Source organism: Marmota marmota, unplaced genomic scaffold (genome assembly GCF_001458135.2).
Source record: "Marmota marmota marmota unplaced genomic scaffold, marMar, whole genome shotgun sequence".
Lineage (NCBI taxonomy): Eukaryota > Metazoa > Chordata > Mammalia > Rodentia > Sciuridae > Marmota > Marmota marmota.
In genome coordinates this window covers 21,413,921-21,433,221 of record NW_026000026.1, presented here as the reverse complement: position 1 = coordinate 21,433,221, position 19,301 = coordinate 21,413,921, and the positions used below count along the sequence as shown (strand labels likewise).

At 54.2% G+C, this 19,301-nt stretch overlaps 1 protein-coding gene across 1 annotated transcript in view; it reads right to left on the bottom strand.

The window, feature by feature from the left end:
- Soga1 (suppressor of glucose, autophagy associated 1) overlaps window positions 1-19,294 on the bottom strand; it is a 69,044-nt gene extending 49,750 nt beyond the window's left edge. The window contains 2 exon segments of the mRNA XM_015480957.2: window positions 1,667-1,891; window positions 19,131-19,294. Of these exon segments, the coding sequence (XP_015336443.1) occupies window positions 1,667-1,891; window positions 19,131-19,277 (372 nt within the window). The 5' untranslated portion in view covers window positions 19,278-19,294.
- Between the last annotated feature and the right edge of the window lie 7 nt (window positions 19,295-19,301).

The following is a 19,301-nucleotide window of genomic DNA, read 5'->3' as shown; positions in this document are numbered from 1 at the left end:
AGCCCCCGCCCCGCCGGCCCTCCACCCCTTCCTCTCCCTCTCCGTCTGTTTGTATGTTCCTTCCAGAAATCCTCGATGCCCTGCGTCCAAACGTGGCCTCGCAGCCCGGCTGAGCTTCCCCAGCTCGCTCCCCACCACCCACTCTTCACCCCACTCCGGAACTAGGCGCGTTTTATTTTTGAAAGGGGGCGGGTGGGGAGCCGGTGTCCCCCCGTGTTGCCCGGGCTGGCCAGGACCTCTGGGCTCAGGTGATCCTCCGCAGCCTCCGAGGCCGGCCGTGCTTGGAATGGGACAATTTGTGTAGCCACTAAGCCCAGGAGCTGCTCCCCAGGGTAGAGGTGCCAAAAGCCACTGTTGTGAGATCAGTTTCCTCCTGTCCCACTGCGCAATCGCCTGGGGGAGCTGGCAGCCTCTGTTGACACTCGCGGGCCCTGCAGACCTCTGAAATCACTTCTTGCTGTCCTTCAGTATTGTTTTCTTTGATATTCCACTGGCTCGAATTTGCCAGTGCCTTCTAGCAGAAAGGGTGTAAGGGGGAGGTTCTCTCTGGGTATGTGTGTGACTAATCCCGAACCTACCAGCTCCCTGGGCCCTTTCAGGAGCCCTCTCCCTGGAGTGCTGCCCCAGCACCCTCCCTGGGACATACCCACTTCTCCCTAGGACCCCTCAGACTGTGCCAAGTGACTCCATCCCCAGCTTCTTCATCATCCCCCTGATCATACTGGGCTGAGTTCAGAGAACAAGACCCCCAAGGAGTTCCCCACCCCTAGATCAGGGATTACACAGGCAAGGGTGGGCTTCTCTCCAGGGGGCCCCACCTGCGTGCCCCTCTCCTCCCCACTCTCCCCCATGTTCCCCCCGCTTTCTCAGGTGGAGAGCAGCAACCAGACATTGAGGCTTGGGAGGCACATGAGCCTGAGCTCTGCCACCTACACACAGAGGAGGCCTGTGACCTTGGACAGGAACTTCCTTTCTGTGGAGCCTTTGATGCCTCATTCAGAAAATGGAAATAATAATAGCTAACATTTTTTGGGTTTTATGGTCATTTTATCTACATTACCTAATTTAATTCTCATAGGACTCTGTGAGAGAGAAGCTATTCTTTTTTTTGAACTTAAGAACCAAGGAGTTTATCTGGGTAACCTGGGGGGGTGGGGCGCTGAACCTAGAAGAAGGGTTGGGCCTCTTGGTGGTGAAGCGTGGCTTGTCTGGCGACACAGGACCTGAGAGAGAAGCTATTCTTACACCCATTTTACAGATTAGGAAACTGAAATGCAGGTGACTTACTCAAAAATCACAAAATCCAGACATACTGGATCCAAGATCTGAACAAGTGCTGCCCAACTCCAGGTCTCATTAGCATGAAGAAACCTCCATGGAACCAAGGAGGGACTACTCAGAGCCCCAAACCAGGTCTGTAACTGATGCTCAATAAACAGCTATTTGTAGAATTAATATTATTATATCACTTTGGGGTACCCCTGGCAGAAGGCCTGTTGGTTCACTAGGGGTGACCACTTTGCAGATAGGGAAACAGATTGAGGGTATTGCATAGCCAAGGACACACAGGAGTGAGTCACAGGACTGACCTAGACCCCACTAGGGCTCATGGCCCGAACCCCCATCAAGGGCACCTGTGAGGGTCAGGGGAAGCCCCAGGGCTGACCTTGACATCTTGCTCCAGACCTCGGATGAGCTCTCCGTCCACCTGGCCAGTCTGGGCAGCACGAAGGCTGCGGCGCTCAGCTTTGCGCAGCCTGTACTGCAGGATACGGCAGGTCTTGCTGGCCTGGTCCAGCTGCTGTCGCAGCTCCTGCAGTTGGTACACATCTTCCTCCATGTAGACATCCCGCATCTCCAGCATCTCTGCCCGCAGCTCCTCAATCTCATCCTGCAAGAGGAAGGGGCGATCAGAACCTTGGGCTCCAGGGCCGTGGCCAGGGTGCTGGGTGCGCTTTGCAGAGGAAAGAGGGGGCCGTGAGCCGAGGAATGCAGGCAGCCCCTAGAAGCTGCCAAGGGCAAGTGAAAAAGATTCTCCCCTAGAGCCTCCTGGGGACCCAGCCCTCTGTCACCTTGATTTTCAGACTTCTGACCTCCAGAATTAGAAGATAATCTTCCAAAGTGGCTTCTTGGAAGATAATCCACGGTGATGTCTATATCTTAAATATACCTCAAAGGCCATGTGTTAAAGGCTTGTCACCAGCCTGCAGCACTACTGGAAGGTGGGAACCTTTAGGACATGGGACCTAATGAAAGGATATTATTAGATCATTGGGGCTTTCTCCCCCCACCACCTCTCTCTCTTTCTACTTCCTGGCTATTGCCAAAGGTGAGCAGTCTTCTTTGCTATGCACTCCCCGCCACGATGGGCCTCACCAAGGCCCAAAGTGATGAAGCCAAGCAACCTTTGAAACATCTGAAACTGTGAACCAAAATAAGCCTTTCCTCTTTTTAAGTTGATTATCTCAGGTATTTTGTCACAACAACAGAAAGCTGACTAACACAGTTACTAAATTGTGGTGATTTGATATAGCAGCAACAGAAAACTAATACACTGGGGAACACCCAACCAACACTTATGAGTGCCAACTCTGTGTGAGGCCCTGTAGTGAGCACAGGGGCAGGGAGGGATGGTAGTGATCAGTTCCTTCAGGATCTTCTGCCCCAAGTCTCATTAGGAAAACACACAGTAAACAAAAATATTTTAAAATTCATATACTGTTAAGTGCTATGGAAGCAAAACAAAATTAAAAACATAGCAATGCGTGTAATATAATAGAGTGGTTGGTGAAGGTGATACATGGTCAGGGAGGTCATCTTTAAAAGGACATTAAGCTGAGGCAAGAAGGGAAGACATACAAGAGTGCCAGGGAGAGACTATTCCAGGCAGAGGGAACAGTGTATGCAAAGGCTCAGAGGCAGGAAAGAACTCAGTGCATTCAAGACACAGCAAGAAACACAAGGCAGCTACGGGGTAATTTAAGACTGGGTAACAGACGCAGATCAGCCTTAATAGGTCCCTCAGGGGCCGAGAAAAGAGTCTGGGTTTGAGTTTTAAGTGGAAGGGATTGAGAGGTGACCTCACTTCCTCAGGGCAGCTCCTGCTACCTCTGTCACCAGCTCCCAGCTGTCCCTCACTTCTCCTTTGTAATCATTGGCACATCTGCTATACTCTGTGGAACAGTTTGCGACCCAGCGACTGTGAGAGCCTGGAAGGCCACCCCACCCGCAGTATCCCCACGCCCAGCGCGCAGCTCAGCATCTTACAGGCTCCTGACCAACACACCGCAGGAACACACCAGTGCAGGTCCAGGTGTGGAAAACAGGACAGGTGTACGATGCGAAATGCTGAGTGAGGCAGTGTGCGGGGACCGGCAGCAGAGGTGCATGACTAGTCTGTCCCGTGACACAGGTGAAAACCGAGTCACACAGGGGATAATGACATCTGCTTTTAGTGTGACTGACTCCTTAAATAACACTGCACATTAAAAAGAGAAACAGAGTCGTAAGGGATCGGACTTGCCCGAGAAGGCCCCCGAGGCTGGCGCTGATGGAAGCAGGGGGCAGCGGGGTGGAGGGGTCCCAGGAGGAGACGGGACACTCCAGAGAGAGGACCAGATCTGGAGAGCTGGAGGCCCCAGCCCTCAGAGCCCCCCTTCCCCAAAGAACAAGGGAAGGAAGGGCCTGGGATGTGGGGCCTCAGCTGACTGGAGTCCAGGGGAGGAGCAAGCACACAGGGGACCAAGGCAGCCTGTGCCATGGGGCGGCTCCCTATGGGGACCGGAGAACAGCCTGGGGTTTAATTCCAGGAGAGTTGGCAGGGATCCTCCAAGCGGCTCTTAGAGGTCTCCCATCATCTGATGCCCGGGACTGTTTCTCAGCGGTTCTGAACCCCAGAGAGGATGGCAGTGGGGACAGGTAACATCTGCATCCCCACAGATGCTGGCTCACTCTGCTGTCCCCTGAGGGGCTCAATCCCCACTTGCCCCAGGGCCTCTGTTCTGGGTGTGTGTTCAGCAGCACCCGCTAAAGTGGATGGCCCTCCCCTCACCAGGGCACCCCGCGCCAAAGCACTCAGACTCACCACCCACCATCGCGCCAAGCAGACGGGACAGAAGTGGGAAAGGAGGAAGTGGGACAGTCAATGATCACACCAGTGAGAGAAAAGAGGAAGTGAGGGGTCCCGGCCCATTCAGTTGGCGGAGTAAGGAAGCGCAAGGGGACCGGCACTCAGGAAGTGCGAGCAGACGCTGCTGAATCCAGACTAAGCTCAGCCTCTTCGGCCAGAATTCAAATCCTCGCTATGCCATTCCTAGCGCCTCACTTATCCAACTTGTTAGTGGGGAGCATGTGGGGGTCTGAGTGGACACTCAAGTTTGGATTGAGACAAGGAGCAGTAACCTGTAAGCTCGTGACGCTGGGCTATATTACCAGGTGTATAGCATTTAGATCGTGGAAGGTGACATCTTTCCGCATAGGCCCATACCCAGAACACTGTAGTCATTTTTGAGACCCGCATATTTAACTTTTAAGTAACTGTTTTGCTATAAAAGCAAAACAATCATAGAAACACAAAAATACACAAAACACAAACCATGCCTACTTCCTCCACCTGGCCTTGAACCACAGTGGCTCTCAAAAGTGTGGTGCCTGACTCAGCATTGGCACCACGGGGAGCTGGTTAGGAATTCTCCCTGGCACCCAGGCCTGCTGAAGAAGAAACACTAGCAATTCCATGTTCCTTCCAGTCTTTTTTCCCTAAAAGGGCAAGAGTCCCACCTCTCCACACAAGTCCCCGCCCAGAGCCTGACCCAGGATAGGTCTCAGTAAGCCGAAGGGCTCTCCACTGCAGAAGTGAAGGCGAGAACATTCTTCCTCCATGAGCAGCTGCCTCCCCGCCCGCCCAGCGCGGCCGTCTGTTTGTGACTGTGCAGGCCATCGCACTCCTGCCAGCTTCGTCTCTTCCCGTGGGGACCCAGGGGACCAGGCCTCTCAGGGACTTGTCCCAGCTGCAGGCAGAATGCTGGTCAGCCCCTTCTGGCGGAGCCCAGCGTGAGAGGGTGGCTTCACAAAGGCTGGCCTGTGGCTGGGGCTGTCTGCTGGGCTGTGGGTAGTGGCTGGTGACGGCAGGACACAGGCAAGGGCTCTGAGCTTCCAGGACCTGAGGTGGGGGCTGGGAAAGGGGCTGCTGGGCACTGTGGGGGCTCCCAGAGGGTAGGACCCTGTTCGACTGCAGAGGCTGGGTCCACACTGAGGCCGGGAATCTTCTGGGCTGTCAGTCCTGCAGCTTCACCCCAGGGAAGCTCTCCAGTGACAAGTCCAACCAAGGGGTGCCTGTGGGGAAGGCAGTGGGGAGCTCAGACTTCCCAGCCACTCCCCAGACAGCCCAGGGGCCTGCAGAGCCACACCCCTCCCAGACGCCCTCTGCAACAGGAGTGGGAAGGGCCAGACCCCCCAGGACTCAGCAGGCCTTGTGGCTACACCAGGTTGTTGGAGTCTCCCTGCTCCCTACATGGGGGGACCACAAAGCTCATCCTCCACTGCAGACACAGTAGGTCACATCGCCTGGCAGTGCCATCTCAGAGCTTTGAGAGCCCAGTTCTCAATCCCAGAGTCCAAAGGCTGCCTTGAAGGAAAGAGGGGCAGCCCAGGAACAGCCTGCCAGCCTCCCTTGGTCAGCTCTGGTACAAGCTGCCTTTGTCCCTGTGAGGGCTACCCTTGAACATACCCTCACCATCTAACCCAGACTGCCACCAGAGAGCAGAAGAGGAGGACGGGGACAGAGACAAGGCACCCACACTGCAGCCAGGGCAGTCAGCACTTCCCTTTCTCGAGGTTTCTTTGGCCCTGAGGAGCAGGCAAGAGCTGCTTATTGGAGGAAGTCGGAAAAAAGCGGTGTTTTCTGTCTCCTCCACTTTTCTCCTCGCTTCTGCATCTGGACCCCGAGCCAACTCCAGGTCCCCTGCCTACTGTCTCATTCCTGCCCCCAGCACTCACATATACTATGAGTAAAAATATGGCCATCGACTCTCAGGAGGCTCAAAACACCAGGCCCAGCCCAGGTGCACAGAGGCATGACTGATAGTTTAATCCTCTCACCAACCCTGTGCGGCGGCTGCTGAAAATGTTTCCATTTTGCAGTTATCGAAACTGAGGCTCAGAAATTTCCCAGAGCTGCTTAAGCAAGGGCGGAGCAGAGCTGGAATCCACACAAGGCCTGTGACCCCAGGCCTATGCATGGTAACTGTGTCTTCTTCCAGGTTCACTCATGCTAGAACGGCCTTCACCAGGCTCGCTCCTAACTATCTCATCCTTCCAGAACATTCCCTCCTCCCCTAATCTGATTCAGAACCCATACTCTTAACTCCCTGGTCCTTTGTGCCAATAACTTTGGGTTGTATTTGTCTATTTTCAAGTCTTTATCCTTCCCGGAAGCTGGGGGAAGGGCTGGGCTGGATCTGATCCATGTCTGTTCCCCAGCATCGCCCAGGGCAGCAGATGGGCAGGTGAATAAGTAAGTCTTAGTAAATCTTCCTGACCCCAGCTTCAGGCCAACTACAAAGGGACAGGGGAAGCCTGCGCAGATCCAGAGCTGATCTCAGACCCCCACGCCACCCAAGGAGAGGGGTTAAGTCCGTCTGCTCCCCATTCACTCCCTGCCCACAAAGTGTCTTTCCACCCAGCCCTGGTGACCCATGAGGGCAGCCCGCAGGAAGCAGCCTCTCAGAGGCAGAACTGGTTCCCAGGAGTCCTGGGGGACTGGCCAGGAAGAGTCTCTTGGTCCAGGCTGGGCCAGAGGGCCCAATATGAGCTCACGCTGCTGCTAATAATAGGAGACCACAGTTTACAAAGACATTCCATCTGGATCATCTCATGGGTCCTTGCAGAAAACCTCGGGTCCGGTGAGCCAGAGCTCATCCCTCTTCTACAGATCAAGAGCCACAGAGAAGCAGAGGATGGGCTGTGGCCAGGCCTAACCCGGCCAGCGAAGAGAACTCCAAACAGGACACAGACCTCTGCCCTCGGGATCCTTCCTCTGTATCACAATTCAGGGAGCCCATGAAGTTGAAAACCCGTATCTTTGATTTCAATAATCTCTAAATAAAAATCAAAATTTTCTTCTATTCTGAACTCCCTGAACACATCAGGCTTGTGTTAGCAGCACCTGTGCCTTTGCCACCAAAAGAGATCACATAAGTTTTCATAGCCTGTAACGGTTGTTGCAGAAATGTCAAAATATTGCTTATGCTCATCAGTAACTTTCTTTAAAATATTTTTTTCAGTTGTAGATGGACACAATATGTTTATTTATTTACTATTATTTTTCAATGTGGTGCTGAGGATGGAACCTAGGGCCTCACGCGTGCAAGGCAAGCGCTCTACCACTGAGCCACAATCCCAGCCTCATCAGTAACTTTATAACTCAGGAGCTTGGTGACAGGCCTGTGAACTACTATAATTCCAAAGTTATCAATACATTCTGTTTACTTTGATTTTTTTTTTTTTTTTGTGTGTGTGTGTGTGGTGCTGGGGATCAAACCCAGGGCCTTGTACTTGCAGGGCAAGCCCTCTACCAACTGAGCTGTATCCCCAGCCCCTCCTTTGCATTTTAGAAGATTATCCTGAGGCTTATTCTTAGCAGGGAATTTAAAGGGGCCCATAACTTGAAATAAGGAGAAGCCTGTTTCCTCACCTGTGGGATACGGGTCATGGTCCCAGGCCCTTCCCTCCACCATCAAGGCATATATGGGGGAAGCAGGGCTCTACTTTCAAATCACATTTTAAATGTTCTAAGGGTTCCTTTCTGCAAAAAATCTACACAGATACAAGATGATGAATCTTTGTCTAATGAAGATGGCGGGGAAGTTTAGATTCAGGGTTCTCGGGAATCTTCCCACGTGACCATATGTGCATGAGCACAACGCAGACTGGGCTACGGGAGAAGACAGTGACCAACACTAGCCCCTCTGCAGAAACACAGCAAGTGGCAACGGATGATGCAAACCCAGCAACAGTCCACAGCTGGCCCTGAGGGGACAGTGAGAAAACCAAGAAGACACAAGGTTCCTGAAGGCAGAAGGCTGGCTCTTACCAGCCACCAAGAAGAGACTGCAGGAGTGGAGTCCCCCAGCTACCCCCACCCAGAGTCAGCTCCCTGCACTGAGGGATCTCTACATTCTGGACTATTGGGACAGAAAACAGGTAAGTGGTTCTCAGGGTCTAAGGTAGAGGAAGGGAATGACCTCAAAGAAAATTTGGGAGGGCCATGGGAATATTGTTTCATTTTGAGGTGCTAGGGGTAGAAACCAGGGCTCTGCCACTGCTGAGCTGCACTGCCAGCCCTGTTTTGGAACTGAGGACTGAACCCAGGGGTGCTTTTCCACTGAGCCACATCCCCAGTCCTTTTTATTTTGAGACAGGTTCTCGCTAAATTGCCGAGGCTGGCCTCAAATCTGGGATCCTCCTGCCTCAGCCTCCTGAATTGCTAGGATTGTAGGTGTGTGCCACAGTACCTGACTGAGTTCTATATCTTAACTGGGGTGATGATTACAAAACTGGGTTGTCAAAACTCATTTTACCATATGTAAATTACACCTTAATACACTACCTGACTGAAAATGAAAAGCAAAAGAAAGCAAAACCTCCACCCGTGCTGGTGGACTCATCACCACACTCAAAATGAAACCCAGTTGCACAGCCCCCCCCCACACACACCTCTCCCGTTCATCTCCCCAGCTCTACCTCACACTGGCCACACTCCAGCCACTGGAGGCCACACCTGGCCTGTCCCACCTGCCCTTGCCTTGCCCTCAGGGCTGCCCCCCTTTCCTGCCAGAGGTGCCCATTGCAAGGCCACCTCCGGAGACCTTCCAGACCCATGAGCCCATTTGTCTGGCTTAACCCTTTCTTTCTCTCACAGTAAGTATCACAGGCTTGGGTGGGACTGGAATGTCCCTTCAAGGGCTGGGATGAGTGGCCAGAACCATGGCAGGAGACAAATGGCCCAGAGCCAGGGTGGCAGATGGACAGGCAGCCTGGGCCTTGGCCTGAGGGAGAGACCGTGGTAGCGGTGGTGTGTTGGAAATGAGTATTTGGGACACTCATTTACTTTTCTGTTTGCTCATGGAAGGTCGGTCAGCCTCTAGGCTCCGAGGGTCAGAAAAGCGGAACCTAGGCCGGTGCCCGGGACACGCATAAAGTAAACGGCTGCCGAGTCATAAAGGGGCCTCAGAGTGCGAGCTGACTACCCCATCACACCCCTGCAGAGAACTCCTTCCAGTTGGGCTGCTATGTGAATCCATTTCTTTGACTCTGTGAGGCTAATGCCCGCGGTGGCTTCAGACGCCAGGCCATTGACACCCAGGCCCCAGGCCTGCCAGATTCCAGACCTTACCCAGATCTGTCACCTCATCCCAGGTCCCAGGCAGACCTAGGCAGGACGACAGAGCCCCGACTCTGCAGGATGGCAGCCGTGCCATGGAGAACAGGAGCCCCTGCTCGGCCTCGGCCTGCCTCTTCCCACATGCAGCCTGGCCACCATGGTCTCTCCCTCTGACCAAGGCCGGGCTGCCTGTCCATCTGTCTCCCTGGCTCTGGGATACTTGTTTCCTGCTCTGGTCCCCGCCACTCACTCCAGCCCCAGAAGGGCTGACCAGCAGGGTGGGCCAGCAGTGGCCACAGGGGCACATGCCAACCCTACCCAAGGGGCCAAGGCTGCCATCTGCTATCCCTTCTGCCAGTCCCCAGGGGTCTGTCAAGGTTCCAGATGAGATCATCACACTTTAATCCAAAGGAGGGGATGGCAAAAGCCTCCACGTCCCTTTCACTTCATATGCACTCCGCACAGCAGCAGGCGGAGGGGAACCCAAAGACCCCATCCCTCACAGAGGACACTGAGGCCTAGAGAGACAGGAGACCATCCCGTGGTTCCCTAGGAGGCCCAGAGCTGAAGAGGGAGGGATTCTGAGCTCCCGTCTCCCAGCCCAGAGTGCAATGCAACTTAGCCTCCTTGGGTGAAAGCAGGGCTCTTGTTTGGGGGAGTCAGGGTCAAAGGTCCTGGAGGAGGGTCAGCCAGACAGCACTGTGCCACTCAATGTCCCTGCAGGCTGCCTGGTCTTGGAGACCTCCAGGATCCCACTTCTCTTGGGAGCAATAAAGAGGGAAGTACCCAGCTCAGTTCTGTCTTGGTATCCTGAGCAGTCCCAATGGGTAGGGACCTGGGGTCAGAGAGACCACACATGTTGCCCAAGGTCACACATTAAGTGACACAGCCAGAATCCCAATGGGTAGGGACCTGGGGTCAGAGAGACCACACATGTTGCCCAAGGTCACACACTAAGTGGCACAGCCAGCATCCTGTTTGAGCTCTCATAAACTAAACTAGAGGGTCTCTATTATGGGGTGACAGAAATACAGGCTGACATTTTCAAGGACTTGGCGTGTGCCTAACACCAGGCAGAGAGACTGGACATCTCTTGCTCAGTGATGATCCTTTCAAAGCAGGCACTGTCCAATCTCCTGTCACTTCGTAGATGAGCAATGAGGGCCGCATAGCCAGTCAGGAACCAGCCTCTCAGACCTGTGCACAGAGCTGTGTGCGTGTGCGTATGGCATGCATGTGCATGTTGGTGGTGGAAGAGCCCTGGAGACGGCTGACCTGCACACAGGCAGAACGGGCAGCCCCTGCTGCCTCTGACAGTGTCTCTCCGATCCTTTCCTTGTGAACAGGAAGGAAGTCAGCTTCGGATCTGGATATGTGGAAAACATCCCCCAAATTGCCTCTGGGCTTAACCAAGAGAGAGCAGGGAGCTGAGGTCTTTGGAGATGGAAAGGAGGCTCCAAGTCAAGAGAGTGGCTCAGGGCCACACAGCCTGACCTCTGGCACCCTGGAGCATTTCACACCCGCATCTCAGCTCCTGCCAAGCCCCTGCCTGGCATTCCAAAATGTGCACCACAAGATCCTCATCCTTGTGTCACTTAAATGCTGTGTGACCTCTGGCAAGCATGCAACCTCTCTGGAGATAAGTATCCAGGATGGTCCCTGATCCATGCAGAGAAAGGTGGAGGGGCTGATGGGAAACCTGTAATTACCTGATTAGTAATCTAATCACTGTCTGGTGAATTCCCCAAAGGAGCCTCCAAGAAGCTCCAAGGTGTGTCTGACACAGGAGCCTGGCCTGGAGCAACCCTGAGGAGAAGCTGCCAGACTCACAGGGGGAGGGGAAAGCGGGAGAAAGAGCAGGGAACTACAAGGGCAAAGGCCCTGGGAGGGAAGAGCCCAGGAACAGGGTGTCGGGGGTGTGTCCCACAACAGCCTGGAACCTGGGTGGAGCAGGGCTGGGAGGTGTGACCACACAGGCATCTGGGGCCCGGCCAGGGAGGAGCGGGCAGGGAGAGGCTGGTGCAATCAGCCAGGGCCCAGAGAGCCAAGCAGGCCGGCCCAGCGCAGCTGGGAACCCAGACTTTCCCCGGGAGCCCTCGCTTCTCTTTATGGCCCTGGCAATGGGAGACATTCACCTCCATTTAACAGTGGGGACCCCAAGGCCGACCTCCATCAGCAGAGGGCCCAATAGGTTCTGTGTCTGAGGCTCTGACTTTCGAGGGAAAGAGTGTCTGGGGTGCTCACCAGCTCAGCTCCACACACCCCTCCCAGTCTAGAACTGAAGAGGCACACCCAGAGCCAGGCACGGCCCCTGCCACCAAGGACCCAAGCTCGATGGGAGACCACTGCCAAGTCATGACGAAGGGTTAAGGCTGAGCCTGTAGGAGTGACAGTGACTGACGAGGGCTGATGCCGACATACATGCTTTCTCCTGTTTAATCCTCACAGCACCTTGCAGAGCAAGTACCATCCATACCCTGTTTTACAGATGAGGAGACTGAGGCTCAGAAAGGGATAGGTCAGAGCTGGGCATGGTGGTGACGTGGTGGGATTATGCCTGTAATCCCAGTGGCTTGGGGGGCTGAGGCAGAGGGATCGTGAGTTCAAAGCCAGCCTCAGCAACAGCAAGGCACTAAGCAACTCAGTGAGCCCCTGTCTCTAAATAAAATACAGAATAGGGCTGGGGATGGGGCTCAGTGGTCGAGTGCCCCTGAGTTCAATCCCCGGTAACCCTCCCCCTGCCCGCTAAAGAAAAAAAGAAAGGGACGTGTCAGAAAGGAAAAGGCAGAGGCAGGATCCAAGCACAAGTCTTTGGGGTCCAGAAGGCAATGCTCTTAAATCCCCCAGGCTCCGGAGAAGGGAGGGCTGTCCTGCTGCTCCTGCCTCCTCGCCTGCCTCAGGGCGGCCAGCAGACGCAGAGTGGTGCTGACCTGGAGGCCTCCGGCGCACCTGGGGCAGCCAGCCCGTCCAGAACACTTCATGGTCTCAGGCTCTTTCCCCAACCCAGCTCCAAGTTCCTCCCAGTAGCAAAGCAGTGTGACCACAGGTAAGGTCATACACAGGAGGATGGGGGAACTGTCTGTAGATCAGGCCCTTGCACTGGAATTCACCATGCCCCTCCCCGGGGTCTCCTCTGCCCCAGAGGCTGTACAGGATGGTGCTGGGCACGACACATACCTGACCACTAATCCTCCCAAATGCCAGCGGGAAAGGGTCGCAATTCCCATTGCACAGATAGGAAGACCGAGGCTTGATGAGGGACCTGGCAAAGGGAGATTTCGCACAGGGAGGAGGCAGCAAAGTGAGATTTGGCCCCAGACCCGATCCCAAAGATGGAGTTTGTCCATGAGATTTCTGAGTCTTCCTTCCCTCCCTCTCCAGGACCCTGACACAGACCAGGCCTTGTGCCCCGTGCTTCAGACACGTGGGGGAAGCAGCCCTGCCTTGCCACAGGACCCCTCTCTTAGCAAGGTGTCGACAGTGCCCAGCTGGGTCCACTCCCCTTCCAGACTCTGCCCCATCTGCCATGCCCTCCAGTTATGGCTCTCAGCACTCCAGCTCTTCTTGCAGGCCTGCAGCCCAGCCCCAGAGCCGGCCACTGCCTTTCATCCCCTCACACACACCTCTATCTATTGAGCCCCTCCAATGTGCCAGGCACAGTTCCAGGCACTGTTCCTCAAGCACAGAGGCAGTCACTCAAAGGCTGACTCCCCAGCTGCCACGCCGCCTCCAGGAAACCTGCCAGCCCCTCCTGAGGGCCTACGTCTCCCCGGGCTCCTCCACCATCTCCAGCCCAGAACTGGGCACACTTTACAAATGGGGACGGCGTGGCCCTCTGTAGCCCCCAGCAAATGAGAAGCAGGGAGGAAAGATGGGCCAGCAGGAAATTCCGAAGAGATTAGAAGGGAGTCACCCGGGGGCAGTGTTCCTCCTGCAGCCTGCAACTGTCAGCCCCACGGGGCCCAGGTCCAAGGGCCTGGCCTCAGAGGCCTGGGTGCAACTTCTGACCCGGAGATGCGAAGGCCCTACCCACCACCTCCCTGCCCAGCTAAGCTCCTTGGACCTCACATCCAGAAAGTTACAGAGCCAAGGCCCTGACCCTGGCCGTGCCCTCACTGTTCCCATCTGCCCTGTGAAAGGAAGCCTTGCGGAGGAGCTGAACACAGGAGGAGTTTGTACACACTAGCTCCAGGGAAACGCTGACCAGGATTTCCTGTTTCTGTGTGGGAGTGACACACACATGTCACTGTGTCTGTGTCTGGGTACACTTGTTTGGCAAATGCTGCATCCCTGACATTTGCATGATCTGCGCTTGTGTCTGTGCCTGTGGGTACAGGATCTCATGTCACATCTATGTGAATGTTTATATCTCAGTGTGGATCCTCTCGAGCCTGCCCGAGGGATGCTTCTGGAAGGGAATGGCTTCAGTGTGTCACAGGATGTGTCTGTGAGGTCAGTGTGAGTGGCTTTGGTCTCTGAGATTGAGCTATAATGTTTGTACATATATTTGTGTGGACAAGAATAGATGTGGCCGGGGGTGGTGGCACACGCCTGTAATCCCAGCAGCTCTGGAGACTAAGACAGGAGGATCTAGAGCTCAAAGCCAGCCTCAGCAACCCAGCGAGGCCCTGTCTCTAAAAAAATACAAAAAAGGGCAGAGGATGTGGCTCGGTGGTTAGTTAAGTGCCCCTGGGTTAAAAACATAAAAGTTGGGGGAGAGAGGATGTGCCTGGACACAGGCCCAGCCCCTCCACAAGGAAAGCTGGTAGTCCTGGGTGTTCAGAAGTCCCCGCAGGGCACAGCAGCCTCTGCTCACATTTTCCATCTTGCAGGAGCTGTCCCCTCTCCGCTGACAGGCAAGTGCTAAGAATTCTTAAAGCCCCAGGTCTCAGAGCAGCCTCCTCCAGGCTACCTTTCAGGATGGGACTCCAGGTAGGGACCAGCTGGGCTTTGTTGACCAAGGTGACCATTCCTCTCCTCTCCCCACTGACAGACTGGAGCTCTCCCCCTATCCAGGAGCTGAGAAGAGCTACATACAGTGACCTGCTGTGTGGACTGGCACCACCCAGGAGGCACTCAGAAAACATGTGCTGATGGATGGATGGGTGATGGATGCCTGCAGGAGAGCATTAGGGAAGGCGACGGTGGGTCAGGCACTAGAGTTGACTGAGCACTTCACCTTCACCTTACAGTGGAGGGCCCCTACGACCCTGGACAGCATGCCTGTCCTCCACTTTAGAGAAGGATCGGTCCCACACACAGGGACACCTGTGTCCACCACCCCCATGTGCAGGCTCCGGGTCTCCAACCTGTTTTGTCCACCACTTGCCCTATACGCTTAGCCTAGAGCCTGGCCTATGACAGGATTCCCCTCAGTCCAGGCTCACTGTTAGCAACAAATGCTGAGCTCTGGTCACACTGCAGGAAGAACAGGACCCCTAGCTGGGAGCAGTCAGGAACCCTTGCCATCCCAGAGGCTGAGGCAGGAGGATGGCAAGTTCAAAGTCAGCCTGGGCAACTTAGTGAGACCCCTTCTCAAAATTTAAAAAGAAATAATAAAAAGGGTGGAGATGTGGCTGAGTGGTAAAGTGTCCCTGAGTTCAAAATACAAAATAAAGATGGAGAGAGCAGGAGGAGGAAGGAGAGGAGGACTTCTTCTTCAAGAAGGAGATGGAGAAGAAAAGAAAGAACAGGACCCCGGGTTAGACCAACAGGTGTTGGAGTCATGGCTGCAAGACCTGGAGCCTGCATTGATCCATCTGTATAAGGGCAACTGGGGTCAATGGGGTGCTTCCTAAGCAAACACCTAGACACAGTTAGAGCCTCCAAGGAGGCCTGGGTCCCCAGAGCCCACAGAGCAGCAGGGAATGCATCCTACCTTCCAGCCCTCCCTGGAGTAGCTCCTGCTCTATTAACATTCTAAAGCTAAGGAAATCCACCCTCCAGTCTTCTTCCAGTTCTTCTAGAAGGAACACATGGACATCCTCTCTGCTCATTGGCTAACAATAATAACAGTTCCTCATATGTTGTGGGATTTCACTTTCTGCAAAATGTTTTCTTGTCTATTCATACCTCCAGGATTGATGAAAACAATCCTTTGAGGTTGCCCTGGCCGGCTCCAGAGTCTTCATCATACAGATGAGAAAAAAGCAGCTCGGAGAGGCCAAGTGACCTGCCCATGGCCAAACAGAAAATAGTAAAAACAGGTCTCCAAGCCAGGTCTTCCGGCTCAAGCTCTCTGATTCTTCCATCCACACCCAGTGGGTTCCTAGCCTGTCCTCGCCACGTGGGACATGGTAACTGTTAGTGGTCATGGTTGACCTCAGACCACTGGGGCTTTGAAGGTCAAACATAGTTGACGTGTCTATTCTGCAGTGATAGTTCCATCTCTGGATTCTAGAACTTTGGCAGTTAATAACCTTCAGACTTCCTTAGCTAGAAGGGACTCAAGGTCAGGCAGCTCAACTGTAGCCACCACATAAATCTCCCCAGGAACGTTCCTCAGGAAATCACAACCACCAACGTTTTGGACAACTTACAAGCTGCTTTCCACAAACTCTATCTATATCCAAGCATGGAGTTCTTTTTGAATAATTCAAGGGACAGCAAGCTTAGGACCTCTTCTGTAGAAAGTCCTTCTAGCTTTTCTTAGGGAGAGAGTTATCCCATTAACGCTTCCCTGGATGGGCCCCCGGACAGGTTCTCCCTAAATGGGAAATCCAGGAGATCTACAGTCATCTAATAGCCCTTCCCCCTGCTGACAGTCCCCAGTGTCCCCTCAGCAGCTGGGAGGTGAAACTGAACCAGGCCACCTGCTGGACTCAGGGGCACTCCCCTCAACCTGAACAGTCAGTCTGCAACAGACACACTGGGGTCTGAGTCTTTTCCCTCATTATCTAGGCTGCACCTCAGTAGCAAAGTGACCCAAAGAGGTAAGAAAAACATCAGTCTAGCCTGTTCCCACTCCCAGCCCTGGCTGCCCTGAGACCTGGCTCTGGGACCTGCAGCCAGTCCCTCCCCTGCTCTGGCCACAGTTTACCCATCTGCAGAATGAAAACACCCACCATCACCACAACAAAACACCCTGTCATAAGTCCTATATTTACAGCCACATGCACCGTGTCCAGGGTCCCCCTGCCTCTGTGAGACTGGCAGCTGAGGTTAACAAACCTCAGAGAGGTGATGCGAGGTCCCACCACACACGGCAAGAATCAGCACTGTCAGGTCTCACTCACCGCTCTCTCCAGTCCTCTCAAACTCAACAAGCCTTTACCCACCTATCCTTAGCCTAGAACATTCTTACTACAGCTCCTCAGTCTACTGGTTCCATGTCATCCTTCAGGTCTTGGCCTCCCTGAGCCCCAGCCCCCATCCTCACGTGCTCCTGGCACCCTTACACTTTCCACACATCCCCGTGATCCACAATGTGCTTTAGAGTATGACTACTATTGTACGGGTCTCCCCAAGGTTCCTGGAAAGCAGACACTTTGGCCTGTTCACAGTGATATCCCCACACTCCATCTGTGTTAGTACACAGGCAAAAGACCCTGGTTAGTTGGTGAATGAATGAATGAATGAATGAAAGGCCGGAGAAAGCCCAGCCTGCTCCAGGTGGGGAGGAGGATCTATGTTGCACCCACAGAATCCACAAGAGACCCAGAGAAGTACACATGGAAACCTGTCCAAAATCGCTTGGGAATAGACATGATCTCAGCTACTGAGATTTACTATACACCATCTGAGATTTACTACACACCAGGCTCTCTAATGGTCTTTGCACACATTATCTCATTTAATCTTTTAAGAGTGAAATGTGGGGCTGGGGTCCTGGCTTAGTGGTAGTGCACTTGCCTAGCATACGTGAGGTTCTGGGTTCAACTCTCAGCACCACATACAAATAAATAAAATAAAGGTCCATCAACAACTAAAAAATATTTTTTAAAAAGAGCAAAAGGTGTAATTATCCTATTTTTACATATGAAAAAACAAAACTGAATACCAGAGACATTAAATAACTTGCCCAAAATCACAGTCAGGAAGCTATAGACCCCAGACCCAACAGCGCCTGAGGCTTGTGCATGAAGCCTGAAATTCAGGTAGAAATTAAAACTCAGGTGGAAACTAAGGTGCAGGCCTGTCCCAAGCACTGCCATTTCCCCAGCTGGGCCTGGGTGGACAGGAGCAGGTGCATGAGACTAGAAGCAAAGCACTGTGAGCCCTCCTCCTCTGCAAGTGAGCAGTGGGGGTGAGGGGTTCAGGGCTCAGGATCCAGCTTTGGGGCAGCTCAGGCAGGCAGTGTGGAAAGCAGCCCAAAGCCTCCAGAGGACAAGCGCAAAAGGTCCTCTTTCGGCCTGTCATTGTAGTCTCCCTCCTCCTCCCCCCTCCACTTGCCTGCTCCCTCCCACTGGCTTCAGCACACAATAAGGCCTGAGGGAACCCCTGATTGTCACTGGGGTCTTTGGGAAGACCCACCCTCCTATTAACAGTTAAATGGGAAGGGCTGGGCACTGAAGGGCTAGGTAGTCCTGCCTCAGGCAGATGCTGTCCTATTCGACAAGCCCAACAAGTCCCCAGGAAAACAGGGGAGCAAGAGACACAGCTGGAAAGACCCCAACACTCTAATGAGTGAGAAACCCCTTTAGAAGAAGGCAAAGTTAAGTGCCACAGGGCAGACATAACTCAGCAGAGTGCTGTTAACTCCGTGGCTCTTGGCCAGGGATACTCTGGGTGCTATGCCAGGCCATCAACAGACAAGTGCAAGCAACATTTCAGTCTCTTCCAAAACCATGCCCAGTCTGTAAAGCCCATGACGAGTCCGGCCTCCCAGGCCAAGGTCAACACCCCAGAGCCAGGCTGCTCCTCCAGCAGCCATGGAACTAGGCGACTGGCAGAGGGAACCTGGCCTGCATCCAGGAGGTACTCATGTCCACTGAATGGGCCAAGGCAAAGCCTGCTCTCCCCAAAAAGCTCTCAGGTCCCCACATGCCCAGAGGGAGAGTCCCTTTCAGGCAGCAGTTTCCCCCCTCCCACTGGGAGTATGGGAAGGACATGGGCAATGGCCATGACTGGCCGGGCCAGGGCCGTTGTATACAAGGCCTGTTGCCCAGAAGGCAGAAGACAATATCCCGGGATCTAGGGAGCTACCTCTGAACCGGTTCTCCCACAATATCATCCTCCCAGGCTGTGGGACCGTTAGACTGGGCGGAAGTGGACTCCAGCCAAGGGGATGTTCCCAGATGTCATGCTTTCAAAGTGGACCCGCCCTAAAAGGCAGGCGGGGACAGGCCTGTGCCTGGGGAAGCCCTGGGTAAAGACTCAGGATTCTGTTCCAGCCTGTCCTTGGCAAGGAATGGCCACAGGTTTCCCCGGAGGCGGAGCACACTAATGGCCCCAGAAAGGAGAGTCACGGAAGGCCTGCAAGTCTGGGGCAGGTTTTGAGCCGCTGAAAGCAGAGGTCCAGCCCCTCATTGACTACACACCCCACCACAGAGCACCCTTCAGAGCAATTTTCTCAAGGCCCCTGTCCCCAAATCAGGGTCCTTTGATCAGTGTCCTATCCAAGTTTCTCCTCCGAAGAGGGCTTCCCAAATAAAGTGAGAAGAGGGAATGTGAGGGCCCCCTAGATCGATCTCAGAGTGGTCCCCAGAGGGTTTGGGCCCCTTTCCCCAGCTTGTTCAGTGGGAAAGAGGCCCTCGGGGCCGTGTCAGCACGCGTAAGGCTGCCTCCCTTTCCCCCTGGGCGCCCCCACCTTGAGATAGTCGTTCTCGGAGCGCAGCTCCTCCAGCTCGCGCACGAAGCCGCCGGGCCCGCAGTCCAGCATCTCCTCGGTGAGGTCAGAGAAGGCGAGCGAGGCACTGAGAGGCAGACGGCTGCTGCCCACCGACGACGCGGCCATCGATGGCTCATCGGGGGAAGCGGA